The sequence below is a fragment of the Dermacentor albipictus genome, chromosome 1 (genome assembly GCF_038994185.2).
Source record: "Dermacentor albipictus isolate Rhodes 1998 colony chromosome 1, USDA_Dalb.pri_finalv2, whole genome shotgun sequence".
NCBI lineage: Eukaryota > Metazoa > Arthropoda > Arachnida > Ixodida > Ixodidae > Dermacentor > Dermacentor albipictus.
The window spans coordinates 191,352,983-191,372,825 of record NC_091821.1 but is presented as its reverse complement, the minus strand read 5'-3'; the positions used below and the strand labels follow the sequence as shown (position 1 = coordinate 191,372,825).

At 44.2% G+C, this 19,843-nt stretch overlaps 1 protein-coding gene across 7 annotated transcripts in view; it reads right to left on the bottom strand.

Annotated features, from left to right (window-relative positions):
- The window catches only part of LOC135897978 (uncharacterized), an 82,966-nt gene that overhangs the window by 40,339 nt on the left and 22,784 nt on the right, over positions 1-19,843 (bottom strand). For 2 of the 7 annotated variants that reach the window (XM_065426690.2, XM_065426691.2), the window contains exon 3: positions 7,468-7,633. The exons of the other annotated variants lie outside the window; for them this stretch is intronic. In XM_065426690.2, coding sequence (XP_065282762.1) covers positions 7,468-7,633 — 166 coding nt within the window. The remainder of the gene's footprint in view (positions 1-7,467; positions 7,634-19,843) is intronic. 7 annotated transcript variants of the gene reach the window in all.

Genomic DNA, 19,843 nt, shown 5'->3' with positions numbered 1-19,843 from the left:
GAATCAGAACGAACATACTGTATGTTTGAAACGTAACTCGGCAAATTAAGCGAAAAATGTGTAGAAAGCTCGTGCTGGCTGTCAGAGGTGGGTGGCCGCCCGTGATCCGAGGTGGACAGCGGCGGGCGCGCAGTTCAGGAGGCGTTTCGCCAAATACAAGTTCAACGTCGTGTGCGATGAACGTGAAGCCTTCTCCTACGGATTGTTGTGCTTAAGATCACATGGCAGTCGAAACTTTATCACTGTTCGTGTTATTACCGTTTCTATCACTTAAGAAAAACTCAGAGTCTTTAGCGCTTGTCGCCTTTCTCTTTTTTTCCTTGTGACCAGTACTAACATATGTGTTTGCTTCTCCCTTTATCAATAATGATAAACTTGTAGTGCATAGGTATAGTATTTGCTAAATTTCTTTTTTGCCTCAGGACAAAGTTGAAGGACGAAATGCTATTGCACTCACGGGTGCCATTCATTGCGGGATGGTGAATGGCCTGTATGGCCTATTGACAGACCGCCGTTCTGAACGACTCACGCCAAGGTTAGCGGAAAATTATATTTGGGAATTTAGCAGGCTGCGCCACTCTGGAAACACCACCCTAGACTATAGATAAATATTCACGATAGCGTGCAAGCTATTCTGAGCATTACTGTCGCGTTGAGGTCCAGCTCTGTATGTAGCGCGTCCGTCCCGTACGCAGCTTTCTTTATTGTTCCGCGACATCAAAGAATAATCGGGTATATTCAGTACAGCCTGTGGTGATGACAATGTACAACCTTCCAGGGCAACCCAATTGCCTGCAATTATGTTCAAGGGCTCGGAACATGCGATAAACCGTAACCACAGAAGTATCCTGCATCAGCGTGCTACGTATACGTGCGTTCTTCCATGTTTGCATTTGCGGCTGAAGTTTCACATACGATTTTAGAAAAACGATTATATACGCGTGAATTCAACAGATTCTTGAGGATCAGTGATTACTACCAATAAGTAATATAGCGTTGCAGGCTGTTCGTCTCAGCCTCTAAGCATTTCTCCTACATTCCTGGTAAGTTGCTCGACGTACAATTGTTTGCCTGCTATGTTACCAACGTAAGCATATCAGGCCAATAGCAATGATTTAAGTATTGGATCACAACGGCTTTACGTATCACGGATTACGCCGCCTAAAATACAATCAGAAATAGCACTGCACGCAACGAAGTGACATCAAGGATGATGGTGCTGTAAACGCCAAGGTGTACAGGAAAAAGTTTGTCGTAGTTTCACTGCCTTGGTACCCTTATTGCGCCATCCAGCTTCTAGTCTTTTGGCTAAAGCAGCTGTCCCACTTTTCATTGCTCGAAGCCGAGCTTTATTGGGAGCCATTTCTGTGGTGTTATACAACGCTCCAAACCAGAGTGCCAATGTAATACACATTACTAAGGAGCGTCTCCTCTGCGGCTTACCGAGCGAAGTGGAATATCAACACGGTGTCGATGACGTCATCACTTACGCAACCAGTCAATCAGCGCCGTGTTCTACCCTAACCCTTCTCCTTTCGTTCTCACCCCTTTCACAGCCTCCTCTCAAGTTCTTTTTTTCTCCGCATACCGCCTATACGCATTCCCCCTCCTTATCACAGTCGAACCAGCACACCATCAAAACCCTTACAATTTGTAAAGAAAGCCTGGCTTTAGTAGTGGAACGGCAGCTGGCTGTATGATGAACGCGGTGAGAAAAGTGCGAAAAGTAAGCCCAAGCACACTTAGCACGGCCATCTGCTCGGCGTTTCTGGTGACTGCCGCCACAGTCCTGCTCTCTTTTTCAGCTCTCAGTACTAGCAATCGCCAACTAGCTGCACGGGCTGCGTGCGCACATCACCGCGACGAATACCTTGAGAAGACCGTTTTAGCTTTGCGTGAGGCATGATTAATTTTCAGTGGTATGTTAGGCACTCTGCGCATGCGACGTCTCTCCTCGCAGCCGCAGAAGACATGTCTAGAGATTATCTTTTTAGCATACCACCATCACGTAGTGCTAGAGTGTACGATAAAATTGAATGATGCAGTCAAGAATTAGGCTTACTAACGCTATTGCTGTGGTTCGATCTGCTAGGTCGAAAACAAAACACTTTCCTGACTCGGTGTTTCGGAGCCGTAGCTATTGGCCTAGTAGGGTCAAAATAAATATCTGATCTGAATAATAACGATAAAGCATCGCTAATAATTTGTCCTCTGCCTAAAATTGGACTAAGCGATGGCTTATTTTCACCATTGGTTTGTTACTGTCCTGACGAAGAGCAAGTAGCAATGGCGAAACGGCATCCAAGCGGACGGTCCGAGTTACCGTCGTCCGGGCTGGTCTGGGCGCTGCCGTGTTTTTACGTAGCCCCGGTAATCTGCGCGTTAGTCAGTGGTATAAAGGCCTCTTCACATGCTATGACCATCACGAAGAAAATTGCTGCAGTCGATGCGATTTTCGGGGAGCACCACGGAGGAAGGAAACAACTGAGGAGAGGTCCTACTCAATCCGCGCGCTAGGAGAAAAGTGTGGAGTGGTACGGAGTGGCAAAGTGTGGAGTGGAGTTGTGTCATGTAGTATTTTTTCATGTGGCGGCCATGTTATCGAGCAACAATGTCGATTTGCTATGGTGCTGTGTGCTCCTGTCTGTGCTGCTCCTTAGGTTTCGCACCGTGACAAAGACGTCGTTCGGGCAGGTTTGCGTTAGTCTCCATATTTTGTGAAGCCGTGTTAGCGACACCATGTTCTTTCGGCTGTTGTTGTGGCCAGATGGGGCTCTAATATGTATATAGCGTGAAAAGAGCTCGCATACAACGCATACAATTTTATAAATAGCAGGTTCTATCAGAAACACATGGCAGCAATTTTTTTCTGCGAATACGTACCGATATGCGTGTATACGTTTCCGCAAGATCCTACAAGGAATTGACGCATTCACTTGGCATTTGCCAGCCAACATGCCGTATCATTTGCATACATGAGTGTAGGTGGTACCATTGTTGACCAAAACCTCGTCTCTGCGCGTCTGTGTGTGTTGCTCAACCAGCATGCCGTAATAACTGCAAATCACTAAGTCACTTAGGTCAGAACACAAACACGAGGCACGTACGACATTGACAAGAGGCCAAGGGCAAACGTATATAAATAAACTTCCCTCTTCAATCGATTTTGTTCCTAGGCTGATGCCTAATATTAGACCCGGCACAATAAGAACAAATACGTCATTAGTCCTTCCGGCCGGTAAAAATTGATCAACAAGGGCATTGGCGAAGGGAAATTCACGTTGTCCGCATGCAAGAAGTTTTGATGCGCAGTCGTATCAGCCGATTCACTTCCGCTGCAAAGGAGCACTACTGGTATGCCACGAGTTATTGAAGCATGCGAGTAGGGCTCTTCTGGCCTCTTGTCCAACACGCCCTAAACTGGCATAGGGAAAGCCGTGAGGACCTGGAGAGAATTATCAATATGGCATATCACCCAATTGCTCTGGCAAGCTGCATAGGAAGGAAAATATAGTGCTCGCATGTGTGGAATGGTATCTCAAACTTAACATCGCCTACCCTGTCTTCATGGCAGGCTTTGATCGGGCCGTTTCTTTATTAACAATGTTATTTGCCTCCCAACATTTGTCTAACAAGAGAAAATTTACAAGCGCACATCAGTTGCGATCTTTCTCTATGTAAAGCCGCATATGACAATGTTGCCCATTAGGCCATCTTCAACTCTATCAATGCAATCGGAATTGGCGCCCGTATGTTAGGATTGTTACAGGACTATATAAACCGCCCGTTTTTTTTCCATCAAACTGAAGGGAGTCTCACACCTGCACAACACTCGTACCGCGGCGCGCGTAAGGCAGGAATATTACGCTCCACTTTGTTCGGTGTTACGCCCATCGATCTCTGATTTTCAACCAAAGACAGTCTGCCTATCCATATATGCAGATGACATGCGCTTGTCGACTTCCGGAGTTACTCACCTTTATATGCGGACGCGACTGCAGTGGATAGCAACCCAACTGCAAACACAAGGCTTGATGGCATAACCACCGAAAAATGCGCGTTGCCTTCTCATGCAAATTCATGACAGCATACTCGGTCTGCATTAATGGACAGACTGTCATTTATCAAATTATTCATGAATTTTTATTATAATAATAAATAGGAACCTTTCGTGGATTCCCGATTGCGCATATAAAAAGAGACTGTTGTTTATTCTGCAGTTATTACGGTACAGCCTTCCAGTGTTGTGCAATGCCTGCAAGTCCAATGTTAGCCCATTAACCCAGAGAAGAGGTTCAACTTAATGTAATATTCGAAAAGAAATTCACGACGCTGTTTATTCAAGCCACGGATTTAATGCTATCGTAGAAAATTCATTACGATAGCCTACACGTTTGCTCTGTCAAAGTTAATAAGTCAGGTAAGATAACCAAGATGCATCGGGAAATTCACGCCTGAAAACCGACAAGAACATGCGACTGAACGGTACCGCGTTTGGCACAACGTTGAAACTTCGGGTACTTTGCTGTCTTGTCATTTGCCCTTGCCGAGGTTGAAATTATTTAAACTGCTCCGCAGGCACGATTTTTGTATGCTATTCAACAAAAGAATATTGTGATGGCCACAAAAGGTCATGTCCTCTCGTTACAACTCGCAAAGGTGTACGAAGCAAACGTGAAAATGCACTTCATTTGCTGCGTAGCGTGTCACCGAACGCGTACAAATGGGACAATGTAGCCTGCGATACAAGTTTTTTATTCTCCCTTCGCGTACGTACGAATTCGACAATCCACGTCTCCGCGCATTGCACTTGTCGTGCGAGAAAATGGCAGCGATCGCTGCAACGGTGCGACTGTGCGACCAACCGGTTGGTGGCAGCCGAAAATCGGGAGGTCGGCACTGCGACTGCGATTTTCATCGCAAACGACGGAAATCGCACTTCCGGTGCGACGAAAATCGCATCATGTGAAACAGGCTTTAGTCGCCAAATGGCGGCACGCACGTACTGTGGTGCGACAGATTTTCGGCGTTTGAAAGTATAAATATTGCGGTCTTGGTGGTGGTACTGCATGTGTCGCGTTTCTCTACCGCCCGGGAAGACGGCGGCGGTGCACTTCGTCATCCTGTAGCGGGAAACATTTATTCTAGAAAATAGGATGAGCGGTCTTCAATTTGGTCGGGGCCCTTATTCTAGGGATCCGCTGGCTTGAGCTCTGCGGCTTGCCCGGAGTGTGACAACCATCTGGGCTGCCTCCTCCGAGCTTGAGAGCAAGGCCTTCCATTCCTCTCGCGTTGTAGCGTCGTGAGTGTTGTCTTGAAGCATTCCCACGTGATGTTGTCCAGCGTGGGCTCGGCCCCACACCACGGGCACTCATCTGGATATCGCTCTTTATCTATTTTATGTAGGAGATGTAGGTGTGGGTAAGTTTTCGTTTGCAACTTCCTCCAAGTGACTTGTTCCGCTTTACTTAGCTTCCGATGGGGCGGGGCGAATTTAATTCGAGCCCTTTTGTTATATTCAACGATTGTCGATCGGCTTCAGTCTACCGGTTCGAGTTCGATGCTCGCCTCACTGTCGGGGCGCCACTGGTATGTTGCGTGCGCAGTGACCACCACATAGGCGAGTTCATTTCCCCCGATGCCAGGACGACCTGGTATCTAGATGAGTTTGATTGCGCCAAGATCCTTGGTTTTATTTATTATCTTGGCGGCTTCCATGCAACCGCGCTTGAGTAACTCTGCTTGGTGATTTTCGAGGGAAAATTTCATGACAAATCATTCTACCATCTACTGGCAGACACTGTAGTGCAGACCTGTTTCTGTGAAAGACGTGAATAAAGAATCTTCCGAGCATTGCTACTCAAGAATATTACGGTTGGTGGAGAGCTCGAAGGCGAGGAGCGCTTATGAACACGAGTGTGAAATTGCGTCGGTTCGAGTCCCCGAAAAATTTTTAAAGCGAAACTTTCTTAACTTCTTTCTGCACTTTGGTGGTAGAATTTAACCACAATCGACTGCGCATATGCACACTGATGTCAAAACGCCGCGCTCCCACAGCTCACGGAAATCGTGCCACTATACTCCGTTCCATACATAGCAGTCAACACTGCGGAGGCGAGAGAGTTCTTGCAGTGGCTTCGTTCGCACTTGGGTATAGTTCGATGTTTTTTGACCGAAATTGGGCGCAACTGTTTTGTATATAGGCTCAGTATTGAATGAAACAAGTTTTAATCCTTAGAAACAAGGACACTGTCATATACGGCTGCTAATGCATTGATTTTAGATAGTTGTTATTTTTGTTGTTCTTTTGGGGCTTTTTATTTGCGACCCGTCGCGAGGAGCCGCACGTGCATGCTCGCGCGAGCGAACGCTGTTGGCGTGCAGCGAAGCATGGACGGAACGCGCGGAGTAATAACTTTTCTTGACCGAACTTCTTGCCTAGCTTACACAGCGTTGACTGCCATGTATGGAACGGAGTATAGTTAAAAGATATTACATATCCGATTATTGGTTTCGAACCCAGTTTGGCAGCACAGAAGCCCAATGCCCTAACCATAAGGCCATGGATGCATGACCAAAGAGGCGGAATAAACACCCTAACAAATTTCACTCGAGCAAGCAAGCGCTCTGAGAAGCTTGGCGCGTTACTGAGTTACTGTGCGCGCGCATATTCTGACGCTGAAGATAGAAGTACTGGATGCGTTCGTCGCCGAAATTTTCTGCGCGTCTACAATCGTAAAGTGGCGCTGTGGCGTGTTTCTACAAGGTTGAGCACGTTGTGCTTTGTGAATCAACACGTTTTAATGTTCAATAAAGGGTCCACTTTTTTTGCAAGCTCCACCAAGGTGGCTGAAGGACGCTTTAGTCAATGAATCTGCAGCGCGACTCTTGTCACAGTGCACCATCTTGCCATGATGGCTATGAACTCCTATATATAGAACCATCTATTTTGACAAAATAGGTGGCATTCTCGTGTTTTCTTTGCACTAGATCGTTCAGTTGTAAACTACACCGGCGCGAGTGCTGTAACTCTTAACACCTCTATTTCGCAACTGTTCAATGGCTAATTCATATCTTTTGCAAAGTTCGCGCAGGTTTTCCTCTTCCTTCGTCAAGGCCTCTCTTTCTGTACAGGCGGCACCTAGCTTCTTCATCTCTTCAAACTTCTAGTTTATTAATGCTATGCTGCCCTTGAGCTCTCCATTTTGCGCGAATTTCACGAATGTAAATGCTAGACATTACGAGTGTCAATGCGAGTAGTCTGGGAGTGCCTTGTCTATCCGCAAGACAGGTGCACCACAACAAGAGTAATATGCTAAGCAATTGTAATACGAAGAAAATACTAGCACATATCAATATGTTGAAGCAGCAACAGATGCACGAAATGTTTGAGAATTCTTAAGCTAGCGCTCTGTTTCACTATGCTTAAGAACAAAATGGTGTTAAATGGTTGTGCCGATGAGTTACCTCTGCTGCCAGGTGGTTGACCCAGCTTGTTCACTGGTTATATCAGCTCCACCACCATAACGTCCATCATTCAGCTGCGCTTCTGGCTGCACTACGCCCTTGTGCCCGCGCTTGAGGTGCCGATGAACTACGTTCGTTTGAGCAGCACATTTGGCAATCTTGAGAGCTGCAGAACAAAATGACGGCGAATAGGCATGTCGCTCAGCTGCCTCTGCTGCCAAGTGGTCGACTCGGTTATACAAGCTCCGCCAAGGAGACGTTAGCCATCCAGCTGTGATTACGGGATGGGTGATGACGGGAGAATGAGTGACTGACTTCTTCAGACGGAATAGAGCATTTGAACGTAGTCGTGGTACGCCTGAAGGACAGGTCATATATTTGAATGTCCAGGCCGGGTCTTTCTCTTTCCTTTGTGTCGAGCTGCGATATCTCATCTTCTTTACTTATTAGCGGCGACATTGAAGCTGACACAGAAGCATGAAAAGGCTAGGATATTTGTCTACCCTTTTTTATTCATAATCATCATCATAATTATCATTGCCATCATTAGACTATTTTCTAAGTCCACTGCATGCAGGATGAAGGCCTCTCCAAGCGATCTCCAATTACCCTTGTCTTGCGCTAGCTGATTCCAAGCTACGCCTGCAAATTTCCTAATTCCATCCCCCTCCGCCTTATTTTCTGCCGCCCTCGCCTACACTTCCCTTCCCCAGGCACGCATTCATTATCTCCAATGTTCCACTGGTTATCTGCCCTAAGTATTACATGGCCTGCCCAAATCTATATCTTTCTTTTAATATCAACTAGAATATCGGCTATGCCCATTTGCTCACTGATCGATACTTCTCTCTTTCTGTCACGCCGAACGTTACGCCGAACATATTTCGTTTCATCGCTCTTTGCGTGGTCCTTAACTTGTTCTGGAGCATCTTTCTATACTTCGTAGTTTATGCGCCATAATTAGCACTGGCAGAATGCCATGATTGCACATTTCTTTTCAACAACAGTGGTAAGCCACCAATCAGGATTTGATATATTGTGCCATATGCACTCCAGCCCATTTTTATTCTTCTGTAAATTTCCTTCTCATGATCATTCCCGATGAGTGATCGAGGTAGGTAAAGATACTCCTTCACATGCTCAAGAGGCTGACTGGTGATCATGAATGCTTGTTCTGTTGCCAGGGTATTAAACATGATCTTTGTCTTCAGCACATTATACTCTTCAAGCCCACTCTTACACTATCTCGGTTAAGGTCCTCAATCATTTGTTGCAATTTATCCCCAGTGTTGCTGAACAGGACAATGTTATCTTCAAACTGAAGTTTGCTGAGATATTCGCCGTTGATCTTCACTCCTTAGCCTTCTCACTCTAATAGCGTGAATACTTCTAAGCATGCAGTGAAAAGCATTTGAGAGATTGTATTTTCTTGGTTGACCCCTTTCTTGATGAGTAACTTTTTTGTTACTTTTCTTGTGGAGAACCAAGGTGTCTGTGGAATGTACACGTTTCCCAAACAATTCCCGTATGCCTCCTGTACTCCTTGATTACGCAGTGCCTCCATGACTTCAGGCATCTCTGTTGAAGCAAATTCCTTTTCCTAATCTATGAAAGCCATATAGGCAGTTTTGTTGTACGCCATGTCACCTGATTGATGACCTGTACGTAATACGCTATAGAATAGCCCTTCCTGAAGCCAGCCTGTTTATTTGGTGACTGAAGTGTGGCTCTGACTCTATTGGAAAGTATCTTGGTCAATATTTTCTGCAATACGGTAAGCAAGCCGATGGGCCTATAATTCAATTCTTCAAAGTCTCCCTTCTTAAGCACTAGCATAATGCTGGCATTCTTCCAGCTCTGGTACATTTAGGTCTTGGGGCATCGCGTATAAAGGGGTGCAAGTTTTTCAAGCATAACATCTCTTCCACCTTTGATACTTATTTAAGTCGATTGTTAATTTCTCTTCTTCTGCCGCTTTTCCCCGGCACATCTGTTGCGACGCCCTTCCAAATTCATTCCTAGTTATAGAAGGAGCCTCTGTATATTGTCCATCACTACTTCCAATGAAGGTTGCGTGGCTGCGCTGGATACTCTATAGGTCAGTATAAAATTTTTCTGCTGCTTTTACTACATCATCTGGATTGATGACGAAATTACCATCCTTATATTTCACTGCGCGAATCTTGCCTTGTCCTATGCCATGTTTTCTTCTGATTTCATGCTGCAGGCATTTTTACTGCTTCCTCAATATTTCCGACGCTATAATTTCAAATATTGCTTAACTTGTTCTTTGTAAAAGCTTATATAGCTTTCACAACTCAGCGATAAATCTTCAGAGATAAATTCTATCTGATCTCTTAAGTTAGACGCTTGCATGCTTTCTCATTTCTTTATTACCTCCTTCGTTATTGGCACAGCTTACCTACTGGTTGCCTTGGTGCCTTCGCTCCCGACGAAAGCCTTTCACTGCGATCTCCAATTAACCCTATCCTGCGCCAACGGATTCCAGCTAGCGCCTTCAAATTCCTTAATTTCATCACCCCACCTAGTCTTTTGCCCTCCTCGACAGCACTTCCCTTCACTTGGCACCCATTCTGTAACAGTAATGGTCCTAACCTATGCATTACATGACCTTCCCAGCTCCATTTCTTTCTCTTAATGTCAATTATAATATCGGCGATCCCTGTTTGCTCTCTGGTCCACACCACTCTCTTCCTGTCTCTTAACGTCACGCCTAACATTCTTCGTTCCATCGCTCTCTGCGCGTTCCTTAACTTGTTCTCAAGCTTCTTTGTCAGTCTCCATGTTTCAGCTCCATATGTCACCACCGGAAGAATGCATTGTTTGTACACCTTTCTTTTTAATGATAATGGTAAGCTTCCAGTCACGAGCTGACAATGTCTGCTGTATGCGATCCAACCCATTTTTATTCTTTTGCAAATTTTATTTTCATGATCAGGGTCCCCTGTGAGTAGTTGACCTAGGCAAACGTACTCTTTCACAGACTCTAGAGGCTGACTGGCGATCCTAAACTCTTGTTCCCTTGCCCGGCTATTGATCATCATTTTTGTCTACTGCATATTAATCTTCAATCCCACTCGTATACTCTCCCTGTTAAGGTCTTCACATTTGTTGTAACTCGTGCCCAGTGTTGCTGAACAGGACAATGTCAGCTGCAAATCGAACGTTGCTGAGATATTCGCCGTTGATCCTTACTCCAAAGCTTTCACAGTTTAACAGCTTGACGACTTCTTCCAAGCACGCAGTGAATAGCACTGGAGAGATTGTGTCTCCTTGTCTGACTCCTTTCTTTATAGGTATCTTCCTACTTTTCTTGTGGAGAATTAAGGTAGCTGTGGAATCTCTGTAGATACTTTCCAAGATATTTACGTAAGCGTCCTGTAGGCTTTCATTACGTAATTCCTCTGTGACTGCTGGTATCTCTACTGAATCAAATGCCTCTTCGTAATCTGTGAAAGCCATATAGAGATGCTTATTGTAATCTGCAGATTTCTCGATTACCTGATTGATGACATGGATGTGATCCATTATAGAATATCCTTTCCTGAAACCAGCATGTTCCCTTGATTGGCTGAAGTCCAGTGTGACCCTTTCTATATTGGGGATTATCTTGGTGAATATTTTATATAATACTGGATGTAAGCTAATCGGCCTATAATTTTTCAATTCTTTGATGTCTCGCTTTTTGTCGAATAGTATTATGTTGACATTCTTCCAGTTGTCTGGGACCCGTCAAGTCGATAGACAGTTTGTATAAAGGGCCGCCAGTTTTTCAAGCATTATGTCTCCTCCATCTTTGATTAAATCGACTGTTAGTCCAACTTCCCCTGCCGCTTTTCGCCATTTCATGTCTTGCAAGGCCCTTCTAACTCCATCGCTAGTTTTAGAAGGAGCCTCTGCAACCCGTCATTACAACTTCAAATGGAGGTATCGTGGCTGCTTTGGAAACGGTACAGGTCGGTATGTAATTCGGGCACCGTTTTTACAATATTTTCGAGATTGCTCATGACATGACCCTGCTTATCTTTCAGTGTATACATCTTGGTTTGTACTATGCGAAGTTTCTTTCTCACTGATTTCGCGCTGCGTTCATTTTTTACTGCTTTCTCAGTTATGATTTCAGATATCCTTCATTTTCTCCTTGTTGATTAGTTTGAACACTTCTGCCAATTCTATCTGAGCTTTTGAGTTGGAGATTTTCATTCTTCGTCGTTTCTTTATTAGGTCCTTTGTTACTTGGGAGAGCTTACGTACTGGTTGCCTTGGTGCCCTAACTCCTACTTCACTTGCTGCTTCTGAAGCTAGCCTAGTTACGGTTTCATTTATTGGCCCTTTTATGTCATCTTCATCTTTCTGTTCTAAGGCTGCACATTTGTTTGCAAGTTCCAGCCTGAATTGGTCTGCTTTTACCTTTAACTGCGTCTAAGTTGGCCTGTTTCTCCTTGACCGATTTCACTCTTTATCTCTTCAAACTGAGATGAATCCTAGCCCTCACTAACCTATGATCACTGCACTTTACCCTACCTAATACTTCTACGTCCTTCACTATGCTGGGAAAAGACAAAAGTATGACATCGATTTCATTTCTAGTTTCACCGTTATGGCTCTTCTAGTCCACTTTTTGTTCCAACGCTTCCTGAAGAAGGTGTTCATTATTCGCAGCTTATTCCTTTCCACGAATTGTACCAGCATCTCTCCTCGAGTTTTCCTAGAATCCACGCAGTACTTGCCAATTACTTATTCATCAGCCTGCTCTTTCCCCACTTTTTCATTGAAGTCACCCATTACTACATTTTACTGAGCTTGCACTTTCTGCATCTCTAATTCATGTTACCCTGTTACACTTTCTGTGACGAAGCAAATCAATCAATCAGTCAATCAATCAATCACCATCTTCACAAAATTGTTCTATTTATTGATCATCGTGACTGGAGTTTGGAGCGTAGGTTTGTAATACCTTTAATGCATACCTCCTATTCAGCTTTATTACGACTACTGCTACCCTATCATTAATTCTGTAGAATTCGTCAACGTTGCCCGCTATGTCCTTATGGATGAAGAACCCTACTCTGAAGCGCTTTTTATCTAGTGGTCCTCTATAGCAGAGGACGTGGCCATTTGTCAGCACTGTATAAGCTTCACCAGTTCTTCTAACCTCACTAAGGCGTATGGTATCCTGAACAATGCCTGATAGTTCGTCAAAGTGTCCTGCGAGGCTTGCTTCACTCGAGAGTGTTCGGGTGCTAAACGTTGCAAGGGTCAGTTTCCATTGACGATCTGTTCGGGTCAGGAGATTCTTAGCACCCTCTGCTGCGTTACAGGTCTGACCGCCGCCTTGGTAAGTGTTCCGCAGCTGTTGGTGACTGAGGGCTATTGGTTAATCGAATTAGCCATTTGGGTGAGAGTGGCCGAATATTGCACGAGGGAGGCCGATTCCTGTTGTGGTGAGGGAGTATCTTGTTGAAGCTTAGTGGATCTTCCTAATTTGGTTGTACCTGGTTTTCTATATCTCCACTTGCTCTCGGCGTTTTTGCTGCTGTTTACTGCTTCTGATTTCAGCCTAGTTAAGGTTTGATTAATTACCCCTACGTATCGTCAGCTTCCTATTCTAAAGCTGCATATCTGCTTGCGATGACCAGCCTGAATTTGTTTGCTTTTACCTTTATTGCATCTAGGTTGGCGTCTTTCTTCTTGACTGATTTTGCTCTTTCTCTCTTCAAATTTAGAGCAATCCTAGACCTCACCAGCTTATTATCACTGCCCTTTACCCTGCCAGAACTTTTTCATCCTTTACTATGCTGGGATTGACAAAGTGTACGAAATCTATTTCATTTATTTTTTACCGCCATTAGGGCTTTTTCAAGTCCACTACCTCTTACTGCGCTTCAAGTAATTCATTATTCGGAGTCTATTCCTTTCCGCGAATTCTGCCAACATCGCTCTTCTACTGTTCCTAGAATCGGCGCTGTATTTGCGAATTACTTGCTCCCCAGCCTGCCTTTTCCCCACTTTTGCTTTGAAGTCACCCATGACTGCAGTATACTGCTTGCACCATATTCATTGCTAATTCAACATATTCATAAAACTCTTCTATTCAGTAAGGCTTCAACTGGGACGAGTTGGTATGACATCGTTCTGTTTGCTGCGCTGTACTGTTATACACACCGTTCTATTCATTCAGCATCATGACTGTAGGTTGCAGTGTAGGCTTGTACTGCCTTTAATCTATATCTCCTTTTTAGCTTTATTACGACATCTGCTGCCCTCTCCTTAATGCTGTAGAATTCATCAATGTTGCCCGCTATGTCCTTGCGAATTAGATGTCCTACCCCACATTATATCTTATCAGGAAGACTTCTGTAGCAGAGAACATGGCCTTTAGTCAGCACCGTATAAACCTCACCAGTTCTTCTAACCTCACTAAGGCTAACATATTCCAAGCCTTGTCTGATAATTCCTCAACGAGTCCTGCTAAGCAAGCCCCACTCTAGAGCGTTCGCGAGCTGTACGTTGTCATGCTTAGTTTCCAGCGGCGGCAGTTGTCTGTTTTGTTAGTCCCTCTGCCGCGTCGCAAGTCTGACCTCTGCCTTAGGTATTCCGCTGTCACTGGGAAATGAGGGCCACGGGTTAACTGCAAATGTCATGATGGAGGTAGTAGCCGAATTTTGCACCAAGGAGGCCAATTCCTGTTCTGATCACAGTCTTTGTCGAAGCTTAGTGGTATAGTGGTACTATCATTTCAGGCTAAAAATAACGAAAAATGGAATAGAAATACCACAGTAACTGGTGAGCCTAAGTAAGCGATCGCTGCAGCTGTTCGTTCGCTGCACTTCCTGACGCAACGAAGAACGACGCAATGTCACATTTAGCCGCCACTATTTTGTTCTTTTAAAACAAGTTCAGGAAGACCTTTCTTAATTACACAATATTTCTTACGCGGCAAACGTGTGCATAGAGTCATTTCTGATATATCAATCAATTAATCAATCGTTCGATCAATGAATCAATCAATCAACAAATCAAATCTTTATTTATGTTTTATGCTACAACACAGTGAAAAAGGTGGTAGGATGAAAAGCGGCTCTATCGCAGCTACACAGAGCTTGTGACACCTATACAGCACCGTTCATTTAGGATTGCACACATTTGGTCTTAGCATTTTAATGTTCAGGGTAAACCTTCGCATCTATACTAAATAAGTAACAGAACGAAGCAGCAGCGTCTCTTGGGGCACGTTTGGTCTGCTTGCAAGGCTCATGCCACTCAGAATTGTAAAGGTGGCGTTAGATCGTAAAGCGGGGCGCGCGCACAATGAATGCGTGATAAGCAACCGAGGGGCAGTGCCATTTCATGGCGATTGCTGTACCCTTGACGACGTACTCGAAGCTGCCAGGCTGAGCACAACGCGAATAGGTGAATCGTATATACGGCTGCCCAGGAATGGACTTTGTGCGAAAGCTTATAGGATTCGGCGGAATTCTCAGGGCACTCGTCGCTACCCTGTATACGTTTCAGCGAAGATGGTCGTGACCGACCTGTCGCTTGCTGAAAGAGAGTGGCTGATCATACGTGCAGTAAAGCAACCGACATTGTTAATAGACAGTGCGCCACTCAGAGACGGTAATCCTGTTGCCTAAAATAAATAGTAGTCGCTAATACACACAGGAAGGAAGAATATACACGCCGATCGGCGCTGCCAAATGATTTACTTAGGTTGACGACCTACTAATATGTATACATGGAAACTGATGTCCAAAATATCAATTACAACTGAATGACGCAAGTTGCGGACACTTCAAACGGACGCCCACCTATTGGGGAATCTGCGCTTCTGGCGCACTCGCAAACATGTGCACCACGTCGCAACAAACGTTCGCGTCTCGAGGTCAGACCGCACTTTCCCTTGCTAGTATGCGACTCCATCCTACGGTGGTCTCTTCGGAGAGGCGCATTTGTCACGCTGCAGTAGTGTGGCCTAGTTTCCGCCTTTTCGAAATTTTGGCACAACAGTTCACCACCATCTCTTTCTAGTGAGGCCGTTGGCGTGTGGCTTTAGCGCACGACCTGTCCATAATGCCGACGCGGTGAAAATGAGTCGACGGGCATACATCCCCTGGGCGGCGAAGGCTCTCAACCAGCGACTGAAAAATCTTGTTTCAGACTTATATTCAAGAACCGGCCTATCACAGCGATACGTCGCAGAGTTTCCTACATCAGGAGGACAGAGTGTCGCATAAACGAACGAGTTGCGGAACACAACCTGAATTTCCAAAAGAAAAGGGGGGGGGGTGCGTGGTGCATTTCTTGTTTTCCACATATTCCTTGCTTTTTATCGGCGGTTCAGCCAAGCGGCACAATATTCAAGTAGGATTTTGAGGTTGTCTAGAGTTGGAACCTTCATGGGACACCGCTTTCATAAAAATTTGGCAAAACGCTTTCCAGTGATGCACACTGGTGCCGGTGGTGGTAACCTGCGGATATCAAAACGACTAGAGAAGTAAGCTCTAAATGCATTTGCTGAAAAAGCAATAGTATATTCCACGCAAAAAATGTGAATTCCACACCCTTTGGAACTTATGTTACTCCGATGTATAGTTCACGATTGAATGTAAAACTATGAGTGTAGTTTTCGCAAGTAGCATGTCGTGGGATAAGTACGTAGTTCATGTTTTGTCATAGCTCACGACGGTTGTTGGCATCCTTTACAGAGCTGAATATTACCTCCTGCAAAAGATTTTGAGGCTTCTACATAACTCCCTATTTCTTTCACACTTCAATGAATATGTGTTAGTTTCGGGCGCGAAAACTGTAAGTAATACAAAATTGAGTAGGCTGCAAAGTTATTCGGAAAAGTACTCAATTTCCGTCCAGCAGAACCACTACTGGCAAAACTGAGGATTCTATGCATAATGCGTAGAAGGCGATTATAACTGTCAGCTGTGTAGATTACTATTTGTTTCGTATACCACAAGTGAGATATTCGCTCATCTCCATGGAAAGGTGCGAATATATGACATCTAATATACGTATTTAGAACTGGAATATTTATTGCTATATAATTACGTACCACACCTGTACTGACTAGTCCAAAAATACAGCTATCTGGGTCAAGGAATCAATTTTAAGCCCAAGTTTACTAAATGTAATTAAAAATTACACGAATAGCCCCTCAACACCTTTAGAGCTTGGTTGCGAACAAGCTTTCCGAAAATGCATAGCTCCTGTATGAAATGAAGCTTTACCAGAAGGCTAAATAAATAGATGCCGAAAAAAGGTCTGATGTTGTGGGAAAAGAAAAATAAAGATTTAAAGGACACGTCTGCCATAAACACTTGAAAAGGGCATGTTGCAAGGAATACATGACTTAGCATAAAAAAATAAACATTCAATATGATTAAAGGAAAATAAAAACACTAAATGACAGACTACAAGCAAAACTTACAGTTCGCCATATAGGCTTCCGCCACGAAACCAAAAACAAAGTTTGCATTATCCATATTGTTCGCGTATTTCTTCGAAAACTTTTTTCGTTGTTTCCCTTCTGATAATTCCTATACTTTGTTTAGCAGAAGGCGAAGAATAACAAGACTTTGGAAGTCGGTTGTTAAGACATAATATGTTAGTTTCTAATATTGAAAAACACTGAATATTTATTATTAGAATACAACTACAAATACGTAGTGCGCAATATTCGTTTCATATTCGAAACTTCGAAAATTTGCCCACCCTTACAATTTACTTATCAATTGTTCTAAATGAAAAACTACTTCGCATGATAGTCCACTAGTTAAAATGCAGTATACACAACACAGCACCTCCACCCGATGTCACGTGGTAGTGACCGTCAACAACACAGTAGCAAAATTGTGAATAACGAACTGACTTTTATTGGCGAACTTGTGCTCACAAAAACAAGTTACACTCAAAGCACAACGATAGCAGCGAACACAGTTGGCGATCGTCGGAATCTCATCTGCCGGTCAAGTGCGTCGGCATGCGTCAGCTTTTATACGTGAGTCATCGAACTTTGCAGAGTATTGCAGAGAATTTGCGAATTCGCGTCGCGCGTACAGTCAGATTACACAAGCTTCGGTGACAACCGACACTGCACAGAACAATCGATAACATTCCAGTAAGTTCCAATCATACACGCGCGTCTTGTGCTGAGCGATAACATGAAGTTGATAGCGGGTGAAATGCAGTCCTCAAGAAGAGGATAAATACGTACACGTGTCAATACGCAGAATATAGGAAATTTCACGGATATCGGAATACTTACCTCTATGGCTACGCAGTTCCTACAATACCATCTTCCTACTGTGCAAAATGTTAACGTCTCTCTTCCTTCTTATATTTTAGTCCATTTACCTCTTTCTACAGTGCGGGGTGGCCGACCGGGCTCAGCCTGGTTAACCTCCCTGCATTTCCCTTATGACTTCTCTCTCTATCTTTCCTACAGTGTTGAATCGTTATTTAACAAGAACTATTTATATATTAAAAATTAGCATCATAGATCTGAAAGATATGTTTTTTTACCTAACAAATACAATATTCTTCTTTGCTTAGTCCAAACTTCTATCGTTCATTTGCGATAGGCTTAGTGTAAACCGTGCGCGTGGGAATATACTGAACGCCGTTGCCTTTAATGGACTGAGTCTCTTTAGGTCCTAGGCAAGTATCCTAGAAATTGGGGCAACACTTTAATTATGGTCGTGCGAGCATTACGGTGCAATCGCGGATTTCAACTTTTGCACGAAGTACAAAAAGTTTCACAGTTTACTTTGTATTCAGGAACATGTCGTCTGTGTGCTGTCACTCACCGTCCGTGATCCTGCTGCTTCGTTATTATTATATTGTTTTTTGCTGGTGTTTTTTTTTGGTCACGCGCGTACGTACCTAAGAGCACCTTGAGCATTTTCATGCAGTATATTCCCTTCATTGCCCACTTAATCGTTTATTACTTCTGTGCAATGTATGACTATGTTTATTTATTACGTCAAATCCATGAATTGTGTATTTTCATTCGTTTATACCTTTTTCCATTCACTTTTTTTTGCGTTCAGCACTGCATTGTATTATGTTATTATACATATCCCTTTGCCACTTGCTTTATGCAACTGAGAACTGTCGCGGTAATGTTTTCGACTTGTGCCTGTCAAATGTACAGAATGTAACAGTGTCTCATTCTGACATTTCGCTTCTCCGTCCTGACAAGTTGCACCCCCTGCTTAATATATCCACATCCTTTTCAGCCGATCGAGTCAGCAAGCACCCCCGCTTAGTTTCAACCATAGACACTATGTTGGCCTTTTCACTTTTTTCTCTGCAGCTGATTGGGCTCTCTTGACTAGTATATGCGACGTCGAGAAACAGGTCGATTGGTTTACCGAGATCATTGTGAATTGCATACATAACTACATCCCCTACATGACTTCATGGCTACGTGCCCAAGCGATGTAAATGTCCCCACTGATTCTCCGGGGAACTGCTATATAGCGTAAAGAGCGTGTCCACAGGAAAACCAAAAGTCCCGAGCCTAACAAGCGGATAGGAGAATTCCGCCTCTTGCCGTCCTTCTGTATTTACCAGTATAAGCGCGATCACAGGTCTCACGCACAGTCATTTCCAGCTTTCCAGACTTTCCAGCTCGGTACCATTTGGCGAGAATCTCAACATGGAATGTCTCAGGCGTCATGGGCTACCTTTGCCCTGCGGCCCAGATTGAATCCTGGCTACCGTTATCGAAGCCTACGGCAGTATATTTATACCTATGCTCACATCAATCTTTAATAGCTATCTAAATATTTCTGTCTAAATAACTGTCTAAATATGCTTGGAAAACCACCCACATTTTCCTTTCTTCTAATCCGCTTCTGAAAACCAACGTTAGAACTTATCCGCCGATTTATATTTTCTGCAATTTCCAAGATTTCCGAATGAGCTATTTACAGTGTCTTCTCGTTCAGCACACTAAGCACACTAAATGTTATCGTTTCAAATCAGTACCGACTTATCTCTGGTCGCTCAACGACCACCAACCTTGTCAGCTTCATTATGCAGGTTTCCACGCCCGTCACGCAAAGGGGGCAACGTTATGCTGTGTACTGCGACCTCAGCAAAGCCTCGAGGTAGTCAATCATCCTCTACTACTCGAAAAGCTAGCGCATTACGGTGTTGAAGCTGCTACTGTAGCTCTACTACGCAGCCATCCCCTCGATGTCCTGCTTCGTGAGAGTCAATGATCAACCTTCTTTTGCAACACGCTATCAAGCTATGCGCCCCAAGACTTCGTGTTGGTCCGCATCTGTTCGTAATAGTCATCGATGACGTTTCCTCAGCAATCCAAAAGTTTTCA